This window comes from Camelus dromedarius, chromosome 31 (genome assembly GCF_036321535.1).
Source record: "Camelus dromedarius isolate mCamDro1 chromosome 31, mCamDro1.pat, whole genome shotgun sequence".
In the NCBI taxonomy this organism is placed as follows: domain Eukaryota; kingdom Metazoa; phylum Chordata; class Mammalia; order Artiodactyla; family Camelidae; genus Camelus; species Camelus dromedarius.
Genome location: NC_087466.1, coordinates 3,652,637 through 3,678,486, shown reverse-complemented (window position 1 = coordinate 3,678,486; position 25,850 = coordinate 3,652,637). Strand labels below are relative to the sequence as shown.

Sequence of the window (25,850 nt, the reverse complement as noted above, 5' to 3'; positions counted from 1 at the left end):
TGTGTCCCCCAGGACCAAGCCCAGAACCACACGCATAAACATCCCGTGACCCCAGAGATCTGTGCAATGATGGTTCTGGGATCCAGCCATCTCCCCCTGCAAATGAGCCTGCTCATATTTTCATAGTGAGTTGGAGCCCCTCGTGCCTGGTCTGAGGCAGGCAGTGGCCAAGCAGAGACGCGCACATCATGCCCTGGGGCCCGCCATCCCTGCTCTGGGAGTCACACCTGAGCAGTGGTTCTGAATCTGCACCTGGACAGAGGACGCCCTGAGCCTCCAGCAATATGCGGAACACCCACTGGGGGGCAGCAGAGTCACATGGCAAATTCACCTGGAGTGGGCGTGTCCTGTGCATCAGGGGACCCACATGCAGGAGAGTATGTAACCATGACCTCACACTCGAAGACAGGTGTCCTTCTACAGTGTCACCTTCACTATCAAATACAAATTTTCTGTCTCCGAGTGTCCCAATCCTGCTCTCGCAGGTGGTGCCTCTTTCCTGACCCAAAACCCACCTCCAGCCCACGTACACCCTGCTAAAAAGCCATCACTGTCCACAAACATCCGTCCTCCCTGTGATCTCACATCCCCTCCTCCCCTGCGCTCGGAGCCCCGGTCCCCCAGACACAGCTGCTCCTGCTCCCCCACCATCCCCAACCTGTCCCTCCACTCACCCCTCACAGAGAAGAGGGAGGGGACCAGTATTTCCCCACTTCCCGATTCCCTGGACCTGACACACAGCAGTCACTCAACAAACTCTTCTGGACTTAAATCATAATTATGTTTATGACAATTATTTTCCACATGAAGGCATGTTGATTGTGATAAACATTCGCTGGCAGAGCTGTTAAGCCCTGAGCCCCCGCTCACTCTCCTACAGAGCAACCAGTTCTTTCAGCTCCCGGTCAGTTCCTGCCCCGGATGCAAAATGGGGACACTGAGGACGGCATGCAGCCTGCCCCAGCAGCTCACAGCCAAGGGCACACACAGACCATGACGGCTCTGGAACACTCCACGTACTTTGTCAAAGAACGAATTTTACTCCCTCTCTGGAGCCCAGGAGCTGTGATCAGGGGTAGGACCGTGCACCTGACAGCATCAGAGTGTCACCTACAGATAGGTTGAAAAAGAACAGATTCATCTCTGGCCTCTCAGTGGCCGTGCCGGCCAGGAGTGACATCAATGCACAGTGTGGGTTGGACATGTCCCCAGACTCTGGGACCAGCAGGCAGAGGAGGAGCCCCTGGGCTGAGGGCGCAGTCTCAGGGCCTGCCACTCCCTCTCTGGGTCCCTGGGGACTGAGCCCTTCTCTGAAATCACAGAGCCCCTCAGGCCGCCCCCTGGATGCTGGCTGCTTTGCATACCCAGCAGCTCTCTCTCCAGCAAGGGGATAAGAGAGGCCTGGGGGGAAACCTGCCCAGCCTCGCCCTCGGGGAGCAGAATCGGGGCACCTCCACCATGGCCTGGTTGCCCCTCCTCCTCAGCCTCCTGGCTCACTGGACAGGTGCTGACCCCAGGATCACATCCACACCCGCCCAGGGCTGGGGACAAGCCTGGCTCTGACTGAGCTCAGAAGGGAGCTGCCAGTGGGGGCAGGTGGCTGGTGGACCTGCTGCAGGATGAGGGGCTGGAGGGGATGACATCCCACACTGTGCTCAGTGCTGTGTGGGCCCTGAGGGGCTGCACCTGCCAGAGGAAGGGGGCAGGTTTCTCATTTGTTCAGGGGCACCATTCCACCACTCAAGCCCATGGGGTCACTGGGGGTGAGACTGATGGGAGGGGCCTCTGTGGGCCCAGGGAATCCCTGGGGCTCAATGCAGGTCAGCTGCTGGGGTCTCCTGGGAAAAGCTCCTTCATCTTCAGCCCAGGTATCCTTTCTCTCCTGCAGGCTCTGTGGCCTCCTACGAACTGACTCAGTCACCCTCAGTGTCAGTGGCACTGAGACAGACGGCCAAGATCACCTGTGGCGGGGACAACATTGGAAGTAAAAGTGTTCACTGGTACCAGCAGAAGCCGGGCCAGGCCCCTGTGCTGGTCATCTATGATGATAACAGCCGGCCCTCAGGGATCCCTGAGCGGTTCTCAGGCTCTAACTCCGGGAACACGGCCACCCTGACCATCAGCGGGGCCCAGGCCGAGGACGAGGCCGACTACTACTGTCAGGTGTGGGACAGCAGTAGTGCTAATGCTCACAGTGACACAGGCAGATGGGGAAGTGGGACACAAACTTCCCTGCCTGGACTGGTGCTCACCCCAGTCCCCTTTGAGCAGTGGGAGGTCAGGCTGCAGCCCAGGCATCCTCTCGGGTCCTGGCCCCGCTCCTCCAGGGCCGAGGTTTATACTGATAAAAAGGGAGAAGGTAGCTGTTCTGGGCTTCAAAGGCTGCAGTCAGGATTGGGAGGAAAGGAAAGGTTTAGGATCACGATGTGTGACTGTGGCCCCAGATGTGATCACGCATCTGCGGGAGAGGGGGGCTATGTGACATGGCAGGGTTCTGGGGGAATCCTTCTCCTCTGGGAGGAACCTGCTGGATGAGACCTGGGACGAGGTCCTGTGCTTTCCTGCATGAAGAGTCCCCACTTCCTGGGGGCTGCCTGAGGCCCGGAGAGGACTGAGCCCCAGCCCCTGACCCCAGGGCCCTCCTCCCCTGAGATGTAGCAGAAACTGCAGAGACAGGGCAGACCCGCCCTGGGCTCCTCCTGCAGAACTTCTCCTGGACACACAGTCCTCCTGTTGGACCCCAGGACCAGAGCCCCCAAAACTACTGTCTGATGGGTACAGACGTTCTGTGTAGGGAGATATAGATCATATTATCCAGGCTTCTCCAAGACACACAGCCAATAGGGTACAGAGATGGATTAGGAGGAATTGGTCGACACGGGTCTGGAGGCTGAGTAGTCCCAAGAGGCACCGTCAAAGGGGGAACCCACGAGGGCCTGTGTGTGATTCCTCCCCAAGGCCTGAGATCCAGGGAGGCTGACATGCCTCTCATCCAGGGCAGGAGTGCGACGTCCCAGGGACCCCAGGAGGAGATGTTCTGCCCCCTCCGCCCTTTGCTCTTGCCAGGACCCCAGGGATGGGATGGAGCCCACCCATATGGGGAGGGCCACCTGCTTCTCTGAGCCCCAGGGTCCGAAGGCTAATGCTCTCCTAAAACACCCCCAACACCCCCTGAAATGAGTACCACTGGGACCTGCTTGCCCAGCCGATTGGACACACGAATTCAACCATCACGGTGGTTAGTGATACATTGAATGGATGGGTATTTTAATATAGTTTTTTTAAATTGCTGAGTCTGAAAATAAAGTACAGGAAATGATTTTGAAGTCCTTTCACCAACAAACAGGAGAAAGAACGGGGCAGGGATCACCATTCACCCTCTCCCTGGACAAAACATGGGGGGTCACTGGTGCCCCATACAGTCTCTCTCTCTCTCTCCATATTCTACATACTTCAGAACCAACACTCATGTGTCTAGTTCAGCACCACCACATCTCCCCAGAAACCCAGAACGTCTGTGGCAGCTAATTACCTGTGTTAGCGAATGAGACCCTCAGGCTCCCCCCTCACACGTGGTCAGCAATTCTCTCCGGTCCAGCTTCATCAGCTCTGAATCCTTGTAAGTCGAGGCAGTAGAGCTTCTGCAAAAGGTCCACAGAGAGGAGTGTGCTCGCTGTGCGCAGCCAGACAATTTCTACGGATTGTAAGAAGTGCGCGTGGGACCCTTCACACTTGCTTCAAAAAAACCCTAGACAGTAACTACAGTCCTGTAAAGAAGTCAGAACTCTAATAAAGATGACAGAAAGGTTAATTTTTAAAAAGTCGGTCTCAATGTGCATTCAGTAAACATGTAGGCCCTATAAACCCCTGAAGGCTCATCTGTCCCCAGTAGATTGGCCATTAGACATCCATCACTCCCACTCACTTAGGACAGTGATGACCAAGCAGTCCTGCCCAGCAGAGCCAGAAGGATCCAGGCCAGACACCTGCATGGCCAAACCAGCCTCCCACGCCAACAGATGCTCATCTCTAACCTGGGACACAGCCCCGCTGAACTCCCCAAGCCAGGATGTGGTGGGGACAGCAGTGAGCCCCAGGAACCCAGGCATGCAACCCAGCCTGGCCCTCACGGCTCCTGCGCCCTGGTCAAGTACTACCCCAGAGGACCAGGGTCTGACCCCTGGCCTCCATCCTGGGCTCACCTCACTTTTCTCTATTAATCTGGGGACTTCCTCTCTTTGGGTCTTGGCATTACCAGCTGTTAAGCCTTTGTTCCAAGTTAAATTATAAAAAGGCACCCAGAATGCATTAAAACCAAACAGAAAATTGGCAAGGATCCCAATGAGTCATGAGGTCCTGGAGTTCCCTGTCCTTCTGCAGGAATCCTAGAAAGGGCTTCAGCCATTGGTATGATTTCCAGATGGATTCCCAATGGAATAAGCAGGAGACACCCTGTGTCCTCAAAAAGGAAGATGATGCTGAGCTAGACATTCACTCCCCAAGAGCCGTGAGAGGGGGGAGATGACATGGAAACCACAGGAGGAGAGATGAGGATGGTGATGGTGACGAGGATGGTGATGGTGATTGTGATGAGGAAGAGGACAGTGATGAGGATGGTGATAATGATGCCATGATGCACAAATGAACTCAAGTACCAGAAACAGCATCACACAACTGCCCTCCTGGGTTGGGCATAGTATCCATCCTGGTTCGTTAACACAAGGAGAACTGGGTCCCCAGGGAGTTACACACGTTGATATGGACACTGATACTTTGCAGACAAGCTGCAGTTCATCTCGCACCCTCCACTCTAGTAACAAAAGCAAAGAATCGGGAAAGGAATTTCAACCCAGAGACAAGGTTATGGGAACCACGCCTGCACCCCGTAGGTGACATCTCTGTGCTGAGCTGGACAGGGCTGGGGTCACAGATGGCCCAGAGGCAGGTCTGGAATCCCTGCTTCACACCCTCTTAGGTGACAGGTATTCAGGGTGACCTGCAGGAAAGGAGTTCCTGGTCTGGCTCTCCTCCTCCAGCAGGGGGCAGCAGAGGCAGCAGGCGCATCAGAACTGAGGCTGGGGCCGCCCAGGTGGAGCCTCAGGGGAATCAGCACTGGGGGTACACTGGGGCCTGAGGGTCAGGCCTGGCAGGAAGTTGGGACTGACCACCTCATCCCCTGACAGCACAGGGACCATGTTGGAGGGTCACATGCACAGTGCCCCCCAGGACACTGAGGGGACAGGGCACAGTGCATGCCTCCCCTCCCACCAGGATCCTTCCAGGCTGACAGCCCCATTGAGCCAGCCCAGCAGAGTTCACAGGCCGGGATGGTTGGGACAGCAGTCACGTGGTGAGACACAGGAAGGGCATTGTGATCACGGCCCCTGGAAGCCAGGTCTCATTTATGAACATGAGAAGCCTGGGAGGAGGCTGAGTGAGTTGCCCTGGCTGAAGGATTGGTCACAAGCCCCAGGGAGGGGGTAAATTTGCATAAACACAAACCTTCCTGCCCCAAAGCTCTGAGGGAATAAGAGGGACTTTGACGAGCCCTGCCCTGCTGCGGGGTCTCAGAAGCAGAGCTCAGGGCACCTCCATCATGGCCTGGACCCCCCTGCTGCTCCCCCTCCTCTCTCTCTGCACAGGTCCTGCCCCCAGGGTTCTGACCCCAGGGTACCCAGGGAACAGCCAGGCCTTCAACATCAGCTCAGCAAGGGGATGCTGCGGGGTGCTTGGTCCTAGGGAATGAGACCATGGTCCCCACCCTCACTCTCCTCTCCTCTCCTGCAGGTTATGTGGCCTCTTCTGCACTGACTCAGCCCTCCATGGTGTCCGTGTCCTTGGGACAGACGGCCAGGATCACCTGTCAAGGAGGTAACTTCGGAAGCAGTTATGCTTTCTGGTACCAGCAGAAGCCAGGCCAGGCCCCTGTGCTGGTCATCTACAGAGATAGCAACCGGCCCTCAGGGATCCCTGAGTGGTTCTCTGGCTCCAGTTCTGGGGACACAGCCACCCTGACCATCAGCGGAGCCCAGGCTTAGGACGAGACCGACTATTACTGTCACTCAGCAGATAGCAGTGGTAATGCTCACAGTGGCACAGGCAGATGGGGAAGTGGGCACAAAACCCCTCCATCTCTGTCACCCTCTCCTCCAGCCCCAGGAGGCCTGTGGACAAAGCAGTGAGAGGTCTGGACCAGTTCCCCCACATCTGAGCTCCCAGGCTGCCCTCAACCCACCTTCCAGGCAGCTCCGCACACAGTGGATCAGGAGTGAAACATGGCCTGGCTGGACCAGTGTGTCCTGGGGTTGGCTGAACAGGATATGAATAGGGGACAGAGGTTCTGAATGGAAGAACAAGCAGAGGGACACATCTTACCAGGTTAATTACCTCAACATTTCCTTAAGTGGTCACCGGATTATCCAGCATTCGACCCCAGAATCTGTCCACTCAACTAAGCCATTGAATAGCCAGCACCTTTCATACACACTCGGTCCACTGAGTCCAAGGGGGGCGGCTCTGTTGACTAGTTACCCTGATCCTTGTCCCTGAAGTGATCGGGGTGGGGTGGGATTTTAGGGCTGGATCCTGAACCTCAGCGGGGACCCCACTGACAGAGGGCTGACAGGGAGAGTCCAGGAGCTGCCTGTGGCCTGGATGAGGCCACGAGGGCAGGAGGGGAAGGGTGGCTGGTCTCCCAGGGAAGGATGGGTGCTGGTGTAGGGGAGCAGGAGTAGAAAGGATCCTGAGGTTCAGTCCGGCAGGGACCTCTGTCACCTGAGTCTGGCTCCACTCTCAGGGGACACAGGGCCATCCCATCCATCCCCCACTCCAGGAAAGGGCTGTTCTCTCCAAGGGTTTGCAGTCACTTTGTCCCAAACATGCCCCTGCAGGTACCTCTCATGGGGAATGTCCTGCCCCCTTACACTGGAGGGAAGAAGCCAGGAAAGCTGCAGGAACAAACCCACCCCAATGAGGGTCCCAGCATTTTCACACTCCAGGGGTCTCTGCTGCTAAGAAATGGAAGAAAGTCCACCAGAGTATCTGATGGCCAGACAGAGGGACAGACCGCAGGGTGTGAGGACAGGGATGGAAAAGGGGGGCCAATGAAGACTATTCCCTCTGTGCTTAGATGGTGACCAGCCAGGGATGGGGCTGCCAGCACAAAGCCTTGGCCAGAGAGGGACGGTCAGGGTGGCCTGCGGGGACAGCCCGATGGCCAGGATCCATCTGTGCCCACACCTGCTAGGTGTGGTGTAAATATTTTTCCCAGGTCTTTTTTATGCCTTTTGTTTGTGAGGTCCTTCACCATAAAGCCGTTTGAATTTTCACGCGCCAGTTTGGCTGTTTCTGTGATCCGTGGCAAACAGAGGAAAGGCATCTTTATTTTGATTTTCTTTTCTATTTCATTCAGGTGCTTTCATTGCTCTGCTGTGTGTTTTCTCTCTGCCTGGAGTTTACTATAGCGTACGCAGGAATATAACCTTGTGTACTTTCCACATGGAGAGCCAATCGTCCTGTATTTACTGAATATGAACACAATTTTTATCAAATCTTAAATCATTGATGTATCACATCCTCCCTTTGGTTCTACTGATCTAATGATCAGTTCCCATGTCTGTTTCACCCTGTTTTAATAATTTTCGCTTGACCGTGTGTTTCAGTACCTGGCAGAGAACGACCCTGTCATTATGACTCAGTCAAAATATCCGCGTTTCTTGTCTGTCATTATTCTCTCTGTTGGACTTTAGAATCGGTTCACTACTTTTTAAAAAATATCCATTTGGTGCTGTGTTTGTAATTTCATGGATTAGGTGGGCTCCTTTAAGTGAACTGATATCTTTGTCTATTGTGTCTGTTACTCAAGGTGCGTTATGTTTTACCCATGTGAGTCTTGCTTGTTTTGTGTTAAGTTTATTCCTAGGGGTTTTAATAGAATTTTCAATGAAGTCGTAAATGTTTCGCCAGTTTCCTATCCTGGATGGTAGCCGCCTGTGTTGGAGGAAACCTGACATTTCCCTATCGTACTCGTACTGTCGTTTTCATTAACGATTGTATTATTTCCAATACTTCTCCAGGTTAGTGTCTTGGGATTATTATTTTTAAGTAGACTAACCCAGCAACTTCAAAGAACAATTTGATCTCATTATTCCTAACATTCATCCCCCCTCATCTCATTCCATCGGTTGAAATCTGTGGACTATCTTGACTAGTGAAAAGTCAGAGTGGGAACCCTGACTTTTAAAGCGGTTCTACCTTTAAGTGGGAATTTTGCTGTAAGTTTTGGGAGACATCCTTCACCACAATGAGGACGTTTCCTTAGATTATCAACTTAATGCAAGGCTGGATGTTTGCTTTCTTTAAATCAGGAACAAGGGTGGCATTTATACTGCTGTTCTAGTACATTTTTGTCAAAAACTTACATGCTCATCTTAAATACAGCCATGACCAAATCATCCTGCTGCTGAGGTGAAAAGGGCTGGTCTCAGGTTACCTGCCAGCTTAGAAAACTACGTTGGGAGAGAAAATCAGACTTGGCAAAGCCTAACATTCTTGTCATCATAAACTTTAGATTATGACTGGGGTGTTTCTTTCTTTTCCTTTTTCTAAGTATTTTAGTGATATTTTTGTGTTACGGTTGGACAGCTCGGACAGAGGGTGATTCAGTGAGGGCAAAACATTTGGGGATGGCTCCAGGCCTCCAGATTGGGAAGAGACCTACTGAAGTGAGGACAAGGAGAGGGAACAAGCCTCCCGGGGAAATGTGAGGAGTGAGGAATGTTGAGTTTGCAGTGTCTGTAGGGCATTCAAGCACCAATGCATTCAGGAGGCAGAATGTGCATAAATCTAGAACCCACAAGAGAAGCCAGGGGTGGAAATAGGGATGCAGTACCCCTGAGCAGTTGTCAGAGAGCACAGTGTAGGTCAGAGGCAGAGAAAGTGAGAGAGCACAGGGGACTGGGGAGGGACCTCAGACTTGACTGGGTTGGAGACTTTGGAAGCTTTGACCTGAGAAGTTTCAGGGAGAGATGGGGGTCAGAGGGAGGGGGCTCCTCACACTGTGTCCCAGCACGTGAAACAGTGCCTGGCAGATGGATGCTTGGGAGCCATGCTTGGACAGATGGAAAGATGATGGGTAAATGATGGATAGATAGATGGATGAGAGATGATGGGAGGATGGATGATGGATGGATGATGGATGGATAGATGGATGGATCAAGTGATGATGGATGGATGATTGATGGATGATAGATAATGGATGTATGATGGATGGATTATAGATCATGGATTGATGATGGATGGGTGATGGAGGGATGGATGTTGGATGATGGGGGGATGATGGATGGAAAGTCAGAAAGACACTGATCTGAGAAATCAAAGAAGGCTTTATGAAACAGGTGGAAATGAACTGTGTGCAGGCCGTCCCCACATGGAGCACCAGGAGTCAGGAAGGCACTGGGAGGAAACCACCTGGCTGGACTGTGGGAAATTGTGGGGCAGGAACACTCAGAGGCCCTAAAATGAGGCCAGGAGATGTTGGGCAGGACCGAGCCAGCTCAGGTCTCTCTCTGCCGCATCCCATGGCCACCTGCTGGCACACGGTCTGCACATTTCTGACCCCCATGCCCTGGCACCTCCAGAGGGGACAGGTTCTTAGAGCGGCCACCTGATTTCCAGCGAACACCGGCCGACTGACAAGCTCCAGAGATAACGCAAACCGGGTTCGGTGAACCTTTAGGTCTACAGACCATCACTGCGGCCCCCTCCACAAAGCAAGTGACCCAAGCTGGCCCAAGACAGGCGCCCTACTCCGTCTGGCCTTCAGGCCAGACTAAGGTGATAACTCGTTTTCCGGTAGAAAACAGGCAGGGGCCTGAGGTGTTCCCCCGGGACTAGCTCAAGATCACCCTGCGGGAAGGCGGAGCTTTCAGGGCTGGAATTTACGTTTTGTGTGGCTGGGCCTAGTCCGTCACGCTGTCCCTTTTCAGACTCTGCAGAGAGAGAACTGCTGAGTCAGCAGCTCCCCACCAGGAAGCCACGTGGTCCGACAAATCCCGTTTTCTGTTTCCTCCTCGGAAAAGTCTCACGAGATCCTGGGATCGCGAGTGGGGTCACACAGGGAGGCTAGAAGGGGTTATTTTAAATAGGCTGGAAGAGCATCGGGAGATGGGGAGGGGTGGTGGCTGTAGACACGCCCACGGGACTGTTGGGGTGGGGGATGGGGTGTACAGGTAGAGTTAGGGGATTGGGATGGAATGGAGGTGGGGTAGCTGGTCTGGTGAATGGAGGATGCATGGGATGGGGATGGAGTGGGGAGATGGTTAACGCGCCTGTGAGGGATAGAGATGGAATGACGGTGGGGGTGGAGCTGACTGGAGGGACGCGATGGCGATGGGGGATGGAATGGAGGATGGGAGTGCATGATGGAGTGGGATGAGGGGCCTCTTGGCCCCAAAGGTTGAGGCGGGGCAGCCTAGAAGTTCCCACCTCCAAATCCCTCCCCACCCCCCACCTCTAGGCCTGTGCTTCAGGCAAACAATTTTCAGTCCATGGGACAAGAGTGCCAGGGCCAGTATCGGCCCCCCTGAGCGAGGGTTCTCGCTCCACCCCCACCACCCTCGTGTAGATGAGATGTCACGCCCCTTGGCCAGTGCAACGCCCTCTACTCTCTGGACTTTACTCACCCTGTGCCTCCTGGGGGAGAGGAGACCCCAGCTGGGGTTGGATTAGAATCCTCCCTCCAGACCCTGCTTTCCTCTCTCTCTACACCCACCTCCCCCGACGTGTTGGTTTTCCACCTTGTTCAGAAGCCACAAATTCTTACATTTGGTCTGCTCACATCCATCTGTTCTCCACGCTCCCTCCGATGGCCTCAGCTTGCGCTGGTCCTGAGCTCATACTTCTGTACATTCCACTCAGGGACCCCTTCAGACAAAGTCAGGACAGGGCCTTGAAACAAGGGACAATGTGGGCGGGACCTTCTATAAGCTTCCAAAGATGCTTATCCAGGTGGGAGGCACCCAGCACCTAGAACCAGCCCTCACTCGAGCCAGCGGTGCCCCTCAACCCTCGGGATCCTGTGTCCTGCCACCAGTGGCACCCGGGACCTGGATTCCAGGACCTTGAATGGCCTCTGGCAGATTTTGGTGCCACTGTTCTCCCAGTCCCTCTGAGGTGGGAAGCCTCATAAAAAAGACTGGCAGGACCCCCAGTCGGCGCCACTACTCTCCCGCCCGCACCATCTGGTTCCCTGGGCCAGTGGCTTTATCTCTTTTTGCCTCTGAAACAGCTAACTTCTAGGAAAGTGGAGCTCACTCCTGATTGGTCCATTTCCCTCACTCCTGATTGGTTATTTCTCTCCCTCCTGATTGGTCCATTTCCCTCACTCCTGATTATTTCTTTCCCCCTTGATTGGTCCATTTTTACAAAGCCTGTTCCTAATTAGTCAAATTTGTTACACCTTATTTGCATAGGATGCTGCAAAGTGTAAACTGGCAGCCTATAAAAGCCTGTGTAAACCTACAGACAGGGTCCAGAGCTTGGAGTGTGAACTCCTGTGGTCCCGCTGGTGTAATAAACCTGAGTTCTCCAACTCTCTGAGTGCTGCTTGGTCTCTTGCCTGGATCCAGGTTGCTGTCACAACTGAGCTGTAACACTGAGCGGTAACAATGAGCTGTAACACGTTTTTCTGCAACAACTTTACGGGAGAAAGTCAGGCTTCTGGAGATACGGCGAGAGCCAGATGGGTGGGGACCCTTTTCCTGGGGGTTTGAGAGGCAGCAGAGCCCCTGCCTGTCACTCACCCTGACCTGAGGGACCACCTTTGGGTCGTCCTCACTCAGGCCCCGGAGGTAATTGCTGTCCCTGGACTGTGAGACTTTTCCGAAGTGGAGTCTGTCACTGAGTCCTTATCTTCCGAGTGACCCCACATCTTTAACCACGGGCCGCAAGAATATCCTGGTGGCTGAGTGCGTGGATCTGCCCTGCCCTTACCCTAGATATCCCCATGCCTGTGAACGAAGGACTGTAAGGTGTCCTGTTACACATGTGAACAGATGAATGAATGAATGAATGCATAGGTATATACACATGAGGGCCTTGTGTTGATCTCTCTGACCTGGGCTTGCCACCTGGAACAGGGCTGATAAAATCTGACTTATCTCACCTTGGAAGTGGAGACAGCCTCTCCATCCTGCCTCTCCCCCACGTTCATTCAACAAACATTTGTCCTTCAGAGCCTGCAGATGCCACACTCAAGGAGATACGTGCTCAGAAATTTTAGCCTGGAAACAGAAAAAAAAGAACCAGAACTCAAACAAGAAGGCTATTGTTTTAAAGTGACAATTTGTAACTAAATCTCTGAAGAAAACAGGACAGAGGATGGACTTGAAATGGAAAGCGTATGGGCTTGAAGATTGCTGGTCCCTATGTGGATGATCGCGTTGCTGGGGGTTTTTTCCCCCTTTTTTTTCTTCTTTTTCTCGTTCTTTTCTTTTTTCTCCTTGGTCGGGGAGTGGGGATAATTAGGTTTACTTATTTATGTAATGCAGGTACTGGGGATTGAACCCAGGACGTGGTGCGTGCTAAGCATGGGCTCCACCACTGAGCTATAACCCCACACCCAACAAGTGAGCTTCTGATATCTGTTTTATATCTGATTGTGTGGGCATTCATTCTAGAACAAATCAAATAGGATGGCGCTTCCTGTATTTTGAAGTGCCTGAAAATCCCCCTGTAACAGGAGATCTCAAAGGAGAAATGTTGTTTACTGCTCACAGGAAGCACCTGGCACCTTCTAGTATTTTCCCTGGGACCTCGCCCATGTGGACCCCAAGCCACTGGCCCAAATCCAGCACACACCTCCATCTGGTGGGTTTCTGACCTGCTTATTCACTCACGGGCACTTTATTGCTGTTATCCGTCCTCTTATGATTTGCTGGTGATAAGATTATGTTCCCCACTCCGCAGGACGGCTCCTTTCCAGACTTTATTGACTAAGAGAAGTGAACATTTTCATCTGCTGAAGGGCTGATGGAGAGGATGCTGTCATTTGTGGCCTGCATCCCACGAAGGGCATGTCACCCCTGCCACGGGATGTGCAGACAGCCCTGCCCTGCCAGCACCCTCCCCAAGCTGAGCGCCCAGGATGGATCTGCTCCCACCAGGTCACGGCCCTTCCCACGGCAGCCTGAGTGCCGAGATTCATGGGCACAACAATATACAGGCAAGGATGTGTCACTGCCACATGGATGCACCCTGCAGAGCTGTCCCAGCTCCAGCGGCCACCACCCTCCAGAAGCTGCCATGGGGCAGGCTGGGATTGTCTCACTGCTGCTCCGGGTTCTGAGACGTCCACTGTCCAGTTCTCCTTCCTGTCCTTTCTCCCGTCTCAGGAGTCGGATCTGCACTGCGGTCTGCAGGTTGTCCCTGCTGACCCCTACGCTTTCTCCCTTTATCCTCCCCAGGCCTGGGAAGGATTCTTCAATCTCCTGCATGCCCCTCTCACCTGGTGAACCCCCTTGGAGAGCAAGAATGTCACACCACAGGGCCTCATTCCCTGACCTGCTCCCTCCCATCCCCTGCACTGGAGGTGATGCCAGCGGTGCCTCCTGCCCATCTCAGCATCAGTTTTCAGGGAGACCTGGCCTGTGACACTTGGCAACAAGAATGTGGCCTGGAGACTCTTTGGGCAAACACAGGGGATCAGCTTCCCCAACTGAGCTCTCTCCCTGAGTCACTTAACAAACAACATTATTGAGTGGGCTGTTGGAGTACATTTGTGTGTCTTCAGGAAGATTCAGGAATGTGAAGTATGGAGTTAAAAGAGTTTTAAGCAGAGGGGAAGCCTGTGCAAAGGCACTGAGGCTGAGGGAATATGGCCATTTGAAGGAATAGAGAGAAACCCAGCTGGGGGCTCATCACTGGGATCAGGGGGCAGGAGGAGAGTGGGGAGGTGGGCAGCAGACAGATCACATAAGGACTGGAAGCCAACATAAAGAGATTGGATATTTTTCTAAATGAAAAGAGAATTTGTTTGAGGCTATTTTTTCATAATTTTTACATGAAATCATTCATGTTTTAAAGACATGAAGGTGGTTTTGTCTGAATGAACTTTATGGGGGGGAAAAGGAAGCCAGCAGAGCCCGTGGGTCCCATGGTTCTTGTCCGGGCACGTGATGGGGCTTGGACCAAGCAGAGTGGATAGTGACTGGGGGCTTCAGGATAGAGTTCTCAGACTGGCTGTCTGATTGGAAGTGGGGCATGAAGGAAGGGAAAGAGATGGTGATGACTCCTGGAGGTCTGACTTTTCCTGTGATTTGTGTTGGATATTTTACCTTTTTTAAAAGAATAGATGTGTTTCTGCAGAGAAACATCAGCTTTAATTTGCCCTCAGAGAAGCAGTTGAGAATTGTTTTCTTGTGTATTTTAGATTTCTTTGCTTTGTTTTTCTTGGCTATTAACAGTAGTTTTTGCAAGTGGTCCTTTTCCCACCCCATTGGCGGCATTTGTGGTTCCTGATTTATGGCTCATGTCCTATTGTGTGGGCACATGTATCTAGAAGAGTTTTACATGAGACAGTGGACTCCTGAGGTGGGAGCCCTGGGTTTGCTCCCGGTGCTACCTGAACGTGGGACAGGGGACAGGGTGGCACCTCGTGAATATTAGAGGTTTGCTTCCTGGATAAAGTTCCTGGACACGTGGAAGATTCCTGGGGCTCCTCCATGGCTTTCCCAAGAGAAGACATTGCTGGCCCATATCCCCTTCCTGATGAATTTCTGAGCTATTCCTGCTTAATCGTTCTCTCAAATAACAGACATGATTATCTAAACCGATGTCTACAATAAGAAGCATAAAATTGTTTGAAACAGACTCAAGCAATAGTGATGACTCAAAGTGATCACTTCCCCCAAAGATCTTCCTTTCTCCCTAAACCCAGATGCCAAGTTTCCCACCATTAACCACGGAGTCACTTCTCCTGTGCTCCCAAAATTCACTTGGTATAAATAGCTGCCTCACAGGCATAACCTGGTGCCAGGGCTGCGGCGGGACGGGCTAGGTAGTCGTGGGGTGAGCGTCTGGGCCACCTGGTGTGGCAGGTGACACACCCCATCCCAGAGGGAGTTCATGGGCAAAGAGAAATGAGCATAGAGGGGAATCTAGCAGTTCAGGGGGCCTGGTACTGAACTGATGGTGAAGGGAGACGAGGGGAGGGCGTCACCTAGTGATTTCCAACCCTGTCTTAGCTCCCTCCCTGGTGCTCGGTTGGCACCACCTGAGGCCACCAGGGGGCGGCAATGGCATGGACTTAGGGACAGTACTTGCTGCTTGTACTGTCCTGTATGAGTTTCAAGAGCTGCCCCCCACGGTACCCCTCTTACGCCCCACAGTGTTTGTGCCCCAACAATTCTTCTTCATAACTGCTAATAAATGGCCCCGGGCTCAGGTTCAGGCTGCACTGGGAAAACACCACAGAGACAGAGGCTGGAGGGGCGTGAGAACTCTCCTAACAATAGGTAAGAAGGAATTGAGGTGATGCTGGTCCCCAGCTCTGCCTTTGATTCCTGAGAAATAGGGCAATGGGGTCTTGCAGCCACCTGGAACCCTGTCCTCTCCTTTCCCCAGTAGCACATCCTGGTATTCCTCACCCAGGAACCACGATGTCCCTCACCAGCAAAGATGGGAAATCCTTGGACTGCATCAATTTCACACACGCTGTCATGGACTCAGTCTGTCCTGACTCCACATGTGATGAAAGAGTTAATTCACTAGAAAGGTCTGCTGTCCAGGGATAGAGAAGAGTCTAGAATCAAGTCCAGTTCAGGGGTGGGGAAGCAGGGAGAGGAGCAGGTTTGCATGGAGGCCCCGCCGTCCTCTGCAGCAGGGGAAGGGGATAAGAGACGTCTAGGGGACCAGGCCCAGGGTTGGGGGATCAGAACACAGAGCTCTGGGGCGTCTCCATAATGGCCTGGGCTCTGCTCCTTGTCACCCTCCTCACTCAGGGCACAGATGTGGCTCCCAGGAAGGAACACGGGGACATCTGGCTGATCTTTTGTGTGTCTGTCCTCAGAGTGACATGGGGCCCAGTGCTGAAATGGCTCGAGTGTGTTTTAGTTCTTTTTAGGGTCCTGGGCCCAGTCTGCCCTGACTCAGCCTCCCTCGGTGTCCAGGACTCCAGGACAGACGGTCACCATCTCCTGCGCTGGAACCAGCAACGACGTTGGGAGATATATCTATGTCTCCTGGTACCAACAGCTCCCAGGAACGGCCCCCAAACTCCTGATCTATGAAGACACCAGTCGAGTCTCGGAGATTCCTGATCGCTTCTCTGGCTCCAAGTCTGGCAACACGGCCTCCCTGACCATCTCTGGGCTCCAGTCTGAGGACGAGGCTGATTATTTCTGTGCCTCATATACAACTAGTAGCACTGCGCACAGTGGTCCAAGTTCATGGGGAATTGAGACCAAAACCTGCTCTGAGCTCCCTCGGGTCTTCTCCCTGAACTCAGGACCTCATTTGTTACTGCTGATTGTTTTATTCTGGAAAAATTTAAAACAAAAATGAATTTTTAATGGTAATACAAAGAACTGCTTCATAAACTATTTGCCAACTTGGCCAATTGTGAACATTTTGTCACGTTTACATTATCTCCTTAACTCTCATTTTCTCTCTTCCTCTGTATAAGCTTATGTATCTGTATGTTTATATGCAAACTATATATAAGTAACTAGACAGACACAACACACACCCCCTGCCCTGTGTGAAGTCTCAAAAGCTGCTGCACCGTGAGCCCCTCCTAAGGTGATAACTAGTGATGGAGGGTCTCAGGCTTATTCTGCTCTTACAAGTCTTTTCTCAAAGACCCTCAGCAGCCCCAGGCTTCGGCCTCAGGTCTAAGCTGTGAGCCCTTGTGGAAGATGGGGACAGAGGGATGTGTGAGCATCTATGCTAACATAAAGATTAAAAATGGGCTCGGAGGGAGGGAGAGGTGCCAGGCCCTGCTTTGGTGCCTGAGAAGTGACAATTAGGACCCTGTCCTCACCCTTGTTCCTCATGGCAAGGTGGGGTATCCCACACATGCACCAAAGTTAACAACAGGACCATATAGGGACATCCCAAGGGTGGCTCCTATCCCAGGAACCACCTCAGGACCAATGGTGAGGTCCTTTCCCTCCTCGATATGTTGGGGTCAAAACAGAGCCCAGAGAATTAGGGCAGAGAGACTGAGTCTAGGATTAACTTAGGAGCAGGGAAGGAAGTGGCACTGATTCCAATTGCTATGTGTTGTCCTGTCATCAGAGTGGATTGGAGAAAAAAGCCAGTGGCCAATTGACTCATGGTCCAGAGACTCCTGGGCAGGTGTATGGGCTCAGCTCCTCCTCCTCACCACGGTCATCACTGGCTGATGCCCATTGACTGAGGGTGGATGAGGGCAGGACACTAACCAGAAGCACAGAGGCTCTGCACAGGGAAGGATTGGGTGGGAGTCCATGTCAACAATGAAACTTTTTTTAATTGTAAATTGTCATGAATTTCTTGGAAATGAGAAACAAGGGCTGAGTTGGTATTTAAAAGGGGGAGGAGAGAAAGAGGTTTTGGACCTCCCTTCTGGTCCCCAAGCACGTAGTAAACAATCTTACAGTTTGCCAGGGAAAGGGGGTGGGAAGGGATAAATTTGGGAGTTAAGGATTAAATGTTAGCCGGTGTATAGAAAACTAGAGATTTTGAAAAGTTTCTTCTGTATAGCACAGCAAACTATGTTCAATATCTTGTAATAGTAACCTTTAATGAGAAGAATATAAAAAGGAATGTGCTTACATATATGCATGACTGGGACATTGTGCTGTACACCAGAAATTGACACATTGTAACTGACTGTACTTTAATTAAAAAAAATACTCTATGGTTACTCTTCTATTAAAACCAAAGTTAATAAAATGTCAATTCTCTTTGGAATAAAAATAAAGTAGCTGGTGGATAAAGCGATGTGAGCGGGAGGGGATTGGAGGGATCTGGGCCTGAGCTGGGAGGGGAATAAAGGGGAAGGCAGAAGAGCAGAGCTGGGGGGTCATCCCCCCGCAGCTGCCTTCCTGGCCTCGGTGGGCGCCATCGGAGTCCACCAGGGGGCAGCAGGGGCCTGGATTTGGGAAGGTTATTGTGTGATTTCCCTAGCCCAGGTGAAGGCACATAGCTGCTGCCTCCTAAGCCCCTTCAGGGAGAGGTCTCCCCTTTCCTAGAAACACCAATAAATGTCCCCAGGCCTTTTCCTAAGAGAACCACAGAGATAGGGGACAGAGAGACAAGGGGACCATTCTGCTGAGGAGGTCAGGTGGGGCGAGGGGTGGACAACCCCAGCTCTCCTTCGATCTCCAGATGAGAAAAGATTGAATCTCTAACTTACTCCAGCACTTCTGGACCCTGTCGTCACTTTGGACCCACAGAATACAAAACAATTATTGTGATTATTAGTCAACGACATCTTGACTCTATCAGATGGCAGGGACAGCCAAGGATGGCTCGATTTCCAGGTCCCTCTAATGGTCACTGTGTCCTAAGTAACAAAAACATATCACACAGTATTAATATTCCTAGATTGGCTCTGTGTAGAGGGATAGAGAAGTATCTAGAACCAAGTACAGGTCAGGGGGTGGGGGAAGCATGGGCTGGAGCAGATTTGCATGGAGGCGCCACCCTCCTCTGCAGCAGGGGGAGGGGATAAGAGAGGTCTGGTGACCTGGCCCAGGGTTGGGGGCTCAGAAGGCAGCACTCTGGGGCATCTCAACCATGGCCTTGGCTCTGCTCCTTGTCACCCTCCTCAGTCAGGGCACAGGTGAGACTCCAGGGAAGGGACACGGGGACATCTGACTGAGCCTTTGTGTCCCTGTCCTCAGGGTGACCTGGGGCCCAGCTCTGAACTGACTCGAGTGTCTTTTTGCTCTTTTCAGGGTCCTGGGCCCAGTCTGCCTTGACTCAGCCTCCCTTGGCTTCTGGGACCCCGGGACAGACAGTCACCATCTCCTGCGCTGGAACCAGCAGTGACATCGGGGGTTACAGTGATATTTCCTGGTACCAACAGCTCCCAGGAATGGCCCCCAACCTCCTGATTTATTATGTCAGCAATTGAGCCTCGGGGATCCCTGATCGCTTTCCTGGTTCCAAGTCAGGCAACACGGCCTCCCTGACTATCTCTGGGCTCCAGTCAAAGGACGAGGCTGATTAATTCTGTGCCTCATATACAACTAGTAACACTGTGCACAGTGGTCCACGGTCATGGGGAAGCGAGATCACAACCTGCCATGAGCTCACTCAGCTCTTCTCTCCTGAACTCAGGATCTCATTTGTTTTTCATGTTAGCTTTTTGGAAATAATTATATATTTAAATCAAACTGAAAAGATTTCATGAAGAACTCGTGCACAACCATTTCCCAGATGCAGTAGTTTGTAATGCTTTCCCACAGGTGCTTTTCGGATATCCCCTCTCCTCTCTGTCTCCGCATTTGTGTGTCTAGATGATCATCCATTATCATGCGTACATGGCGCACACTCACCAACATAGAACACTTATTTTCGGAATCACTGGGGAACAACTTCTATCTGCCTGCATCCAAGCCTTCATATTCCTTCTTAAATACACTTCAAAATCCATAAGATACATCATTTGAGGAGAATAAATCAAGGCTTTTTAATATATTGACACATTAGAACACCCATGAACACTCTACCTAACAGAGTATTTTCATCCTCGTAAAACAAAGACTTCATCCATCACCCATCAGTAACCTTCCCCGGTCCCTCCACCCTACAGACCATTCATGTGCTTCCGGCCAGTTCTAGATTTTTCACAAATGCAGTCATATCCCACGTGGACCTTTGTGTCTGGCTCCTGTCCCCTTTTTCCAGTACTCTGTGATGGAGCTGTGGGTCTTGGGTAATCCCATTTTGAAAGTTTTGTTTAACCCCACTCTCTGCCCAGCTGAGTTCAGGTGGTTAACTCCACCCAGCTTTGTGGGAACACTGCGCTTTCTACATCAGTTCCATTTACAAAAACGTTGACCTGCTTCTTGAATGTGTCCTGTGAGTGAGCTGCACAGAGGCCCGTCTGGGACCTAGGTGGATTTCTATCCCTTAAGTCCCTCCCTAAAGTCTTTCCTGTGCTATTTGCTGTCAGAATCCATGCAAGTGTGGCTCAGAGGGCAGGTCAGGCATCATGAACTATTTTCATGTTAACTTTCCTAGCGAACCTCCATCCCACCATCTCCTCAGTCTTCCCTGGACCTTGAGTTTACTTCTCAGTCCTCCGGATCAGAAACTGTGAGGTTAATTCCCCTAATCTCTTGTCCCGTTCCTGTGACAGGACCTGTTTCCATGTCAAGGAGCAGGAGGACAGAGAGGACAGAAGCAAAGGGGATGCTCATCCCCTGGGTGGGAAGACAGCTCCTAAATCATACAGAATGGTCCTTCTGCCTCCAGCAGCACTGCCTCCCAGCTGGGGACAGGGACCTGTGAGTGTCCCGCAGTGGCTCTGACACTGGAGCTCTCCTTCTCGCCTTCCCCATATCAAGGGAAGCTGTCATGCAGCTCTTCAGTCTCAGGATGGAGCCCTTCCACCCTCAGGCTGCCTGATTCCAGGGAAAAATGGAATTTCACCCAACCTGAGTTCAATGACCTTCCAATCCCGGCGTCTTCCCCAGTCTGCTCTGAATGATTCCTTTTCTCGGTACCCAAGTAGCCTCCATGACTTCTGTGTGGGTTTTATAGGTAAATTTGGTGGGAGGAAAAAAATGTGTATTTACTACATGTTATGTGAAATCAGGATGCAATGGTAGTTTTAAATTTGGTAAAACTGAAGGAGTCAGAACAACTGTGGGAGGAAAATGGGAAAGATGAGCCTGAGTTTTAAAGCCCTGAAGAAGAACCGGAGGAAATATTTTCCCAGTGGTCTTCAGTGTTCTCCTGGGTTCGGAGGTCATTTCTGTCTTGACCTGGGGACGTGGGAAGGTGGAGCCTACAAGCAGCAAAATCACATCTTGTGACCAGAGCAATAACACAACTATGAAATGAGATGAAATCCTTGACCATCACTTGCATAATAAATGCCACAGCTGTGGGCGCAGAAACAGCCCTTTCTCCCAGGTGCTCTCTCCTCTCATTCATCTCCTCTGAGGTCAGGACACTGGCTAGTGGGCTTGTGGATCCCGTATCTCCTGTGAGAATCAAAAGAGGAAAAAGACAGTGCCCTGCGCAGAGGGCAAAGGGCAGAATTGGGAGGGCACGCTCGGAGTCAGGATGCAGCTCCTGCCTGGTGTCCCCTGTTCCTCCTGGGAGGCCTCACTCTTGTGCACCTGGTGCTCAGTGGCACCTGTGGGGGTGGCCTGGGGGTCAGTGATCTGCTCGTGGATTTGATGTGGCAGATGCTTCAGAACAAATGGGTGGGGGTGGGGAGGTGAGCAGGCTGCAGCTGGTGGGTGCCAGCCAGAACCCAGCCAACAGCGGGTGCTTCCCTGAGATGGGCACCTCCTTTACCAGAGTACAGGCTCTGCGCAGTGAGCATCCAGCAGAGGGCACTGCAGAGTGTCCCCTGCACAAAGGGTCCCAGAGACACAGTCCCATCCCAGCAGGGACATGGAAGGTCCAGGAACACGTTAAGCAGGGCCACAGCTGGCTTTTTCTCCCCTGCAAACCAGCTAAATACAATTCATGTTTCTTATTTACAAGACATCTATGGGTCAAAGACTTTAATCCCCTGATCAACATAACCTTCCAGGGATGTAGAGAATCTAGTGACCAGGGCCAGGTCAAGGGTGAGGGAAGCAGGGGCAGGAGCAGATTTGCATGGAGGCCCCACCCTCCTCTGCAGCAGGGGGAGGGGATAAGAGAGGTCTGGGGGACCAGGCACAGGGTTGGGGGCTCAGAAGGCAGCACTCTGGGGCGTCTCCACCATGGCCTGGGCTCTGCTCCTTCTCACCCTCCTCACTCAGGGCACAGGTGAGGCTCCAGGGAAGGGACATGGGAACATCTGGCTGGTCCTTAGTGTCTCTGTCCTCAAGGTGACTTGGCGACCAGGCCTGAACTGACCTGACTGTGTTTTTGCTCTTTTCAGGGTCCTGGGCCCAGTCTGCCCTGACTCAGCCTTCCTCGGTCTCCGGGACTCCAGGACAGACGGTCACCATCTCCTGCACTGGAACCAGCAATGACGTTGGGGGATATAACTATGTCTCCTGGTACCAACAGCTCCCAGGAACGGCCCCCAAACTCCTGATTTATCAGGTCAATAAACGAGCCTCCGGGATCCCTGATCGCTTCTCTGGCTCCAAGTCTGGCAACACGGCCTCCATGACCATCTCTGGGCTCCAGTCTGCGGACGAGGCTGACTATTACTGTGCCTCATATAGAAGTAGCTACAATGTGCACAGTGGTCCACGTTCATGGGGAAGTGAGACCAAAACATTCTCTGAGCTCAGAGGCTCTCTCCTTGCTCAAAAGATGCTTCCACGCCCTGAGCAGCGGCCTTATGCAGCTCAGCCATGAAATGTCTGGACATCTCTCTCCTCACACAGTGAAGGTGAAGGAAACATGCACCTTGCATCATTCCCTTGGGAGACTAATCACTTCTTCTTCCCTGGAGAAATGTGTCCCAAACAGGCCACTGTTTCCAGGTCTTCATCAGCAGTGTGATGGTTAATGGTCCATGTCTTCCTGCTTTGGGTAAGAGGTGCCCGTGCTGCTGTGAAAACACGATGGCTCGATGTGTCTGTGAGGCTGCGTCCAGAGGAGATTAGCACTGGAATCCATCGACTCAGTCAAGAAGACCACTGGTGCCAACGGCGGTGGGCAGGGTCCCTGAGTTGAGGGTCTGAATAGAACAAAAAGGTGGGGGAAGGGGTGTCTGCTCCCTCCACATCATCAGAGACGTCGTCTTCTCCTGACCTGAGACACTGGCACTGCTGGGTCTTCAGCTGCTGAACTCAGACCAGGACTTACATCACTGGCCCCAAGTCACAGGCCTCTGGACTCAAACTGAATTAAATCACTGGCTTTCTGGGTTCTCCAGCCCTCTGCAGGGGGCCCCTCCCCTCCCAAGTGCAGGGTTATGGTCATGGCCAGCAGAGTCCCAGCGGCCATCAGAACACTCTGCCGGGCACAGATCAGTGACCCTGGCTTGGTGATCGAGGTATTCCTAGGGGTGAAACAGGCAGGAAGCGGGCTAAACACTTACTTGCGCTTATAAGGAAAACACGTGTAGGTCCAGTGAGCAAAAGTTTAACTCAAATCACAAAGAGAGTCACAGCCCTCAGTCAGTGGATTCCCAGCCTGGAGCCAGTTTACAGACCCAGACCCCCATGAAGGAAAGGGAGGCTCCGTCCCCTGGAGGGGGAGCTCCGGTGCATCACTGAGAATTCATACTGTTGATCTTTCTCCCGGGCTTCCCCAAGGCACCAATAGCCTTTATTGGGGTAACCGTGCTTTGGGGAAAAGGAAATAATCAGACTTTTCAGGGACTACTGGACCCCGGCTGTGAACTGACATTGGTACTGGGACCCCCAAACCTCACCGTGGCCCTCCAGTGAGTCGGGGCTTCTGGAGATCAGCTGAACAGTTAATGGTGTTTTATCTCAGGTCCGTCTCAAGGTGGCTAGAGTGGGCCCCCGAATCCATTCCGTGGTCATTTCTCCAGTTCCAGAGTATAATTACCGTGTGACCTGAACCGCCCACCATGAACTGGGTGCCATCTGATCCACCTAACTATACGGCCAGGCGCCCCCGGCAAAGAGCATAGCACAGGTGGGTGGCCGCACCACTGCGGCCCTGCTCAGGGCGTCCTCCAGGGACACAGTGAGAGGACACCTTCCATGGGCAGCACTTCCGGCAGCGCACCTGGTTGCAACTTTTGGAAGGCGAAATGGCAAAGCGTGCAATTATACGCCGATTCATGGGTTTGGCTGGATGGTCAGGGACTTGAAAGAAACATGATAGGAAAGTTGGTCAAAAAATTAACTTGGTGAGAGGTATGTGGATAGACCTCTCCAGGCAAAAAAAAAAAAAAGAAGATAATTTGTCCACTGTGAACACTGTGTTTGACTTCAGCAGAGGAGGATTTGTAATCAAGGGGCCAGGATGACTCACTCTGCAGGTCCCAGGCAGCATCTTTCCCAGCCCCCTCTGTCTTCATCCCACGGCCTCATGAACAGGTGTCCATGGTGACCGGGCCAGAAATTGTGCAAGGACTCAGCAACGTGGGCCACCACAAACCAAGGTCAACCCAGCAGTCCAAACAGGTCTACTCATAGCCCAGAACCTTCAGGAATGAAAGCTTGAGTCACCACCCTCCACCTCAAGGTCAAGAACCATGATGACCTGAGACGCTTGCGGAAGGCAAAGGAAACGCAGCCCGAGCAGCAGAAGGAGGGGGCTGTGGATCCCAGCTGTGCCTGGGGGACCGGCCACGGACGTGAGGGCTGCAGGCGTCAGGGGTGTTTCCTCTTCACTTTGTCGCAATTGTGTGTGTTTGTGTGTCTGTGTGTGTGTGTGTGTGTGTGTGTTTGTTCACATATTAAGCAAAGAGCTTTCTTTTCCTTCCTCTCTCATCTCCTTATCATGTGACTGGAAGCCAGCAGCAATTCTCAGGGAGTCCCTGGACTCCATTTAGGGTTCAAATCTCCTGGAGGCAAATAATCTCCAGAGGTTTATTGGTGCCTCAGCCGCCCAAATCCCTGCAGCTGGCAGACACATGTTACAATGTGAGGGCCACCAGCTAATCACATCAACACGTCTGAAATACCCAACCCAGCCCCGTGGAGGAGGGTCACATCCCCCAACTCCGTCTTCCCTCGGTCCCTCCCCCAAGGAATTGGAAAAGACTTAGTAAATAGATATCCAGCCCAGAGCAAGGAGTCCCAGGCCCCCTGAATCCTCACGCACATAAGTAACCAGACTTTGGGGTGAATCCAAAAGGGAGTCTCCAAGTGACCACACGCTTTCCCTTTACGTCGCAATGTGCCAGAAGACACGGACAGTATTTGATAGTGAGCTACTGGCTGGACTCGAGAACTTCTAAGCTTAGGTAGAGTGTAAACTTGAGATATTTCACTTAGAGGTTTTCAAGAAAGGAGCGAGGGAGTCAGTCAGAGGCCCAAAGATGAGTCCTTCAGGCCTGAAGTCTCTTAGGAGAAAGGAGACATGCGAGAAGCAGGGGGCGCTGTGGGACCACGTCTGTGTCTGTGGGGAACTGGCCCAGCTGTGACTCTTTTCAACCGACACCGTTTGCACTTCCCATCAGTGTCACCACGCAGGCCTCGGCAGCTGTGATGACCCTCACACCCAGGGAGGGTGGGCGACAGAAGAAGGGACACAGAAATAAAGCCCTCAGCATCCCCACACTTCCACACACCCTTCATCTGGCAGGTGCTCCCCCCGCTGGGTCTCAGCCCTGGGGGCAAGCAGGAAGCTGGGTGGGGGATTTGCCTGAGGGCCGCCTATCATGGAAGTGATGGAGAAGAGGAGAGTTAAGGCTGAGGGAGACCCAGTGATGCCACCACACAGTGGGGATGATGCCCGTGGGGAAAGCAGGACAGAGAATGAAAGGTCCACAGGTCAGCCTGCGATGAGCTGGTACACTGAAGGCTGGTCACCTGCGGTGGGGAGCTGTGCGTAAGAAACTGGCAAACAACCGCTTCTCTATCCGAAGTGCTGACCTTAACCCGGTCAGCAGGATCACGCTTTACCAGGTGCGGGCGCTGTAAATCACAGTCACCATCAACAGCACCTGCTCTGATTCCAAGTACCTCCCCAACCGCACAGTAGACACCCAGTTATACCAAAGGCTTTGCCTTTATCTGAAACGAGGTCCAAGGAGG

At 52.5% G+C, this 25,850-nt stretch overlaps 2 protein-coding genes and 2 gene segments (V, D, J or C); all 4 read left to right on the top strand.

Moving 5' to 3' along the window:
• The window catches only part of LOC116149956 (immunoglobulin lambda-1 light chain-like), a 151,152-nt gene that overhangs the window by 101,667 nt on the left and 23,635 nt on the right, over positions 1-25,850 (top strand). The window lies entirely within an intron of this gene.
• The window catches only part of LOC116149951 (immunoglobulin lambda variable 1-40), a 269,579-nt gene that overhangs the window by 225,505 nt on the left and 18,224 nt on the right, over positions 1-25,850 (top strand). For 2 of the 16 annotated variants that reach the window (XM_064481422.1, XM_064481419.1), the window contains exons 1-2: positions 1,361-1,504; positions 1,889-2,184. The exons of 13 other annotated variants lie outside the window; for them this stretch is intronic. In XM_064481422.1, coding sequence (XP_064337492.1) covers positions 1,459-1,504; positions 1,889-2,184 — 342 coding nt within the window. In that variant the 5' untranslated portion in view covers positions 1,361-1,458. Of the gene's footprint in view, positions 1-1,360; positions 1,505-1,888; positions 2,191-25,850 lie in introns of those variants that run through there. One more of the 16 variants, XM_064481414.1, reaches the window with a different exon arrangement.
• LOC116149958 (immunoglobulin lambda variable 3-25-like) lies at positions 5,533-6,080 on the top strand. The segment is given in 2 exon segments: positions 5,533-5,642; positions 5,788-6,080. Coding segments are annotated over 2 exon segments (297 nt in total).
• LOC105095182 (immunoglobulin lambda variable 2-8-like) overlaps positions 21,833-25,850 on the top strand; it is a 31,483-nt gene continuing 27,465 nt past the window's right edge. The window contains 2 exon segments of the V gene segment in view: positions 21,833-21,981; positions 22,097-22,401. Coding sequence covers positions 21,936-21,981; positions 22,097-22,401 — 351 coding nt within the window.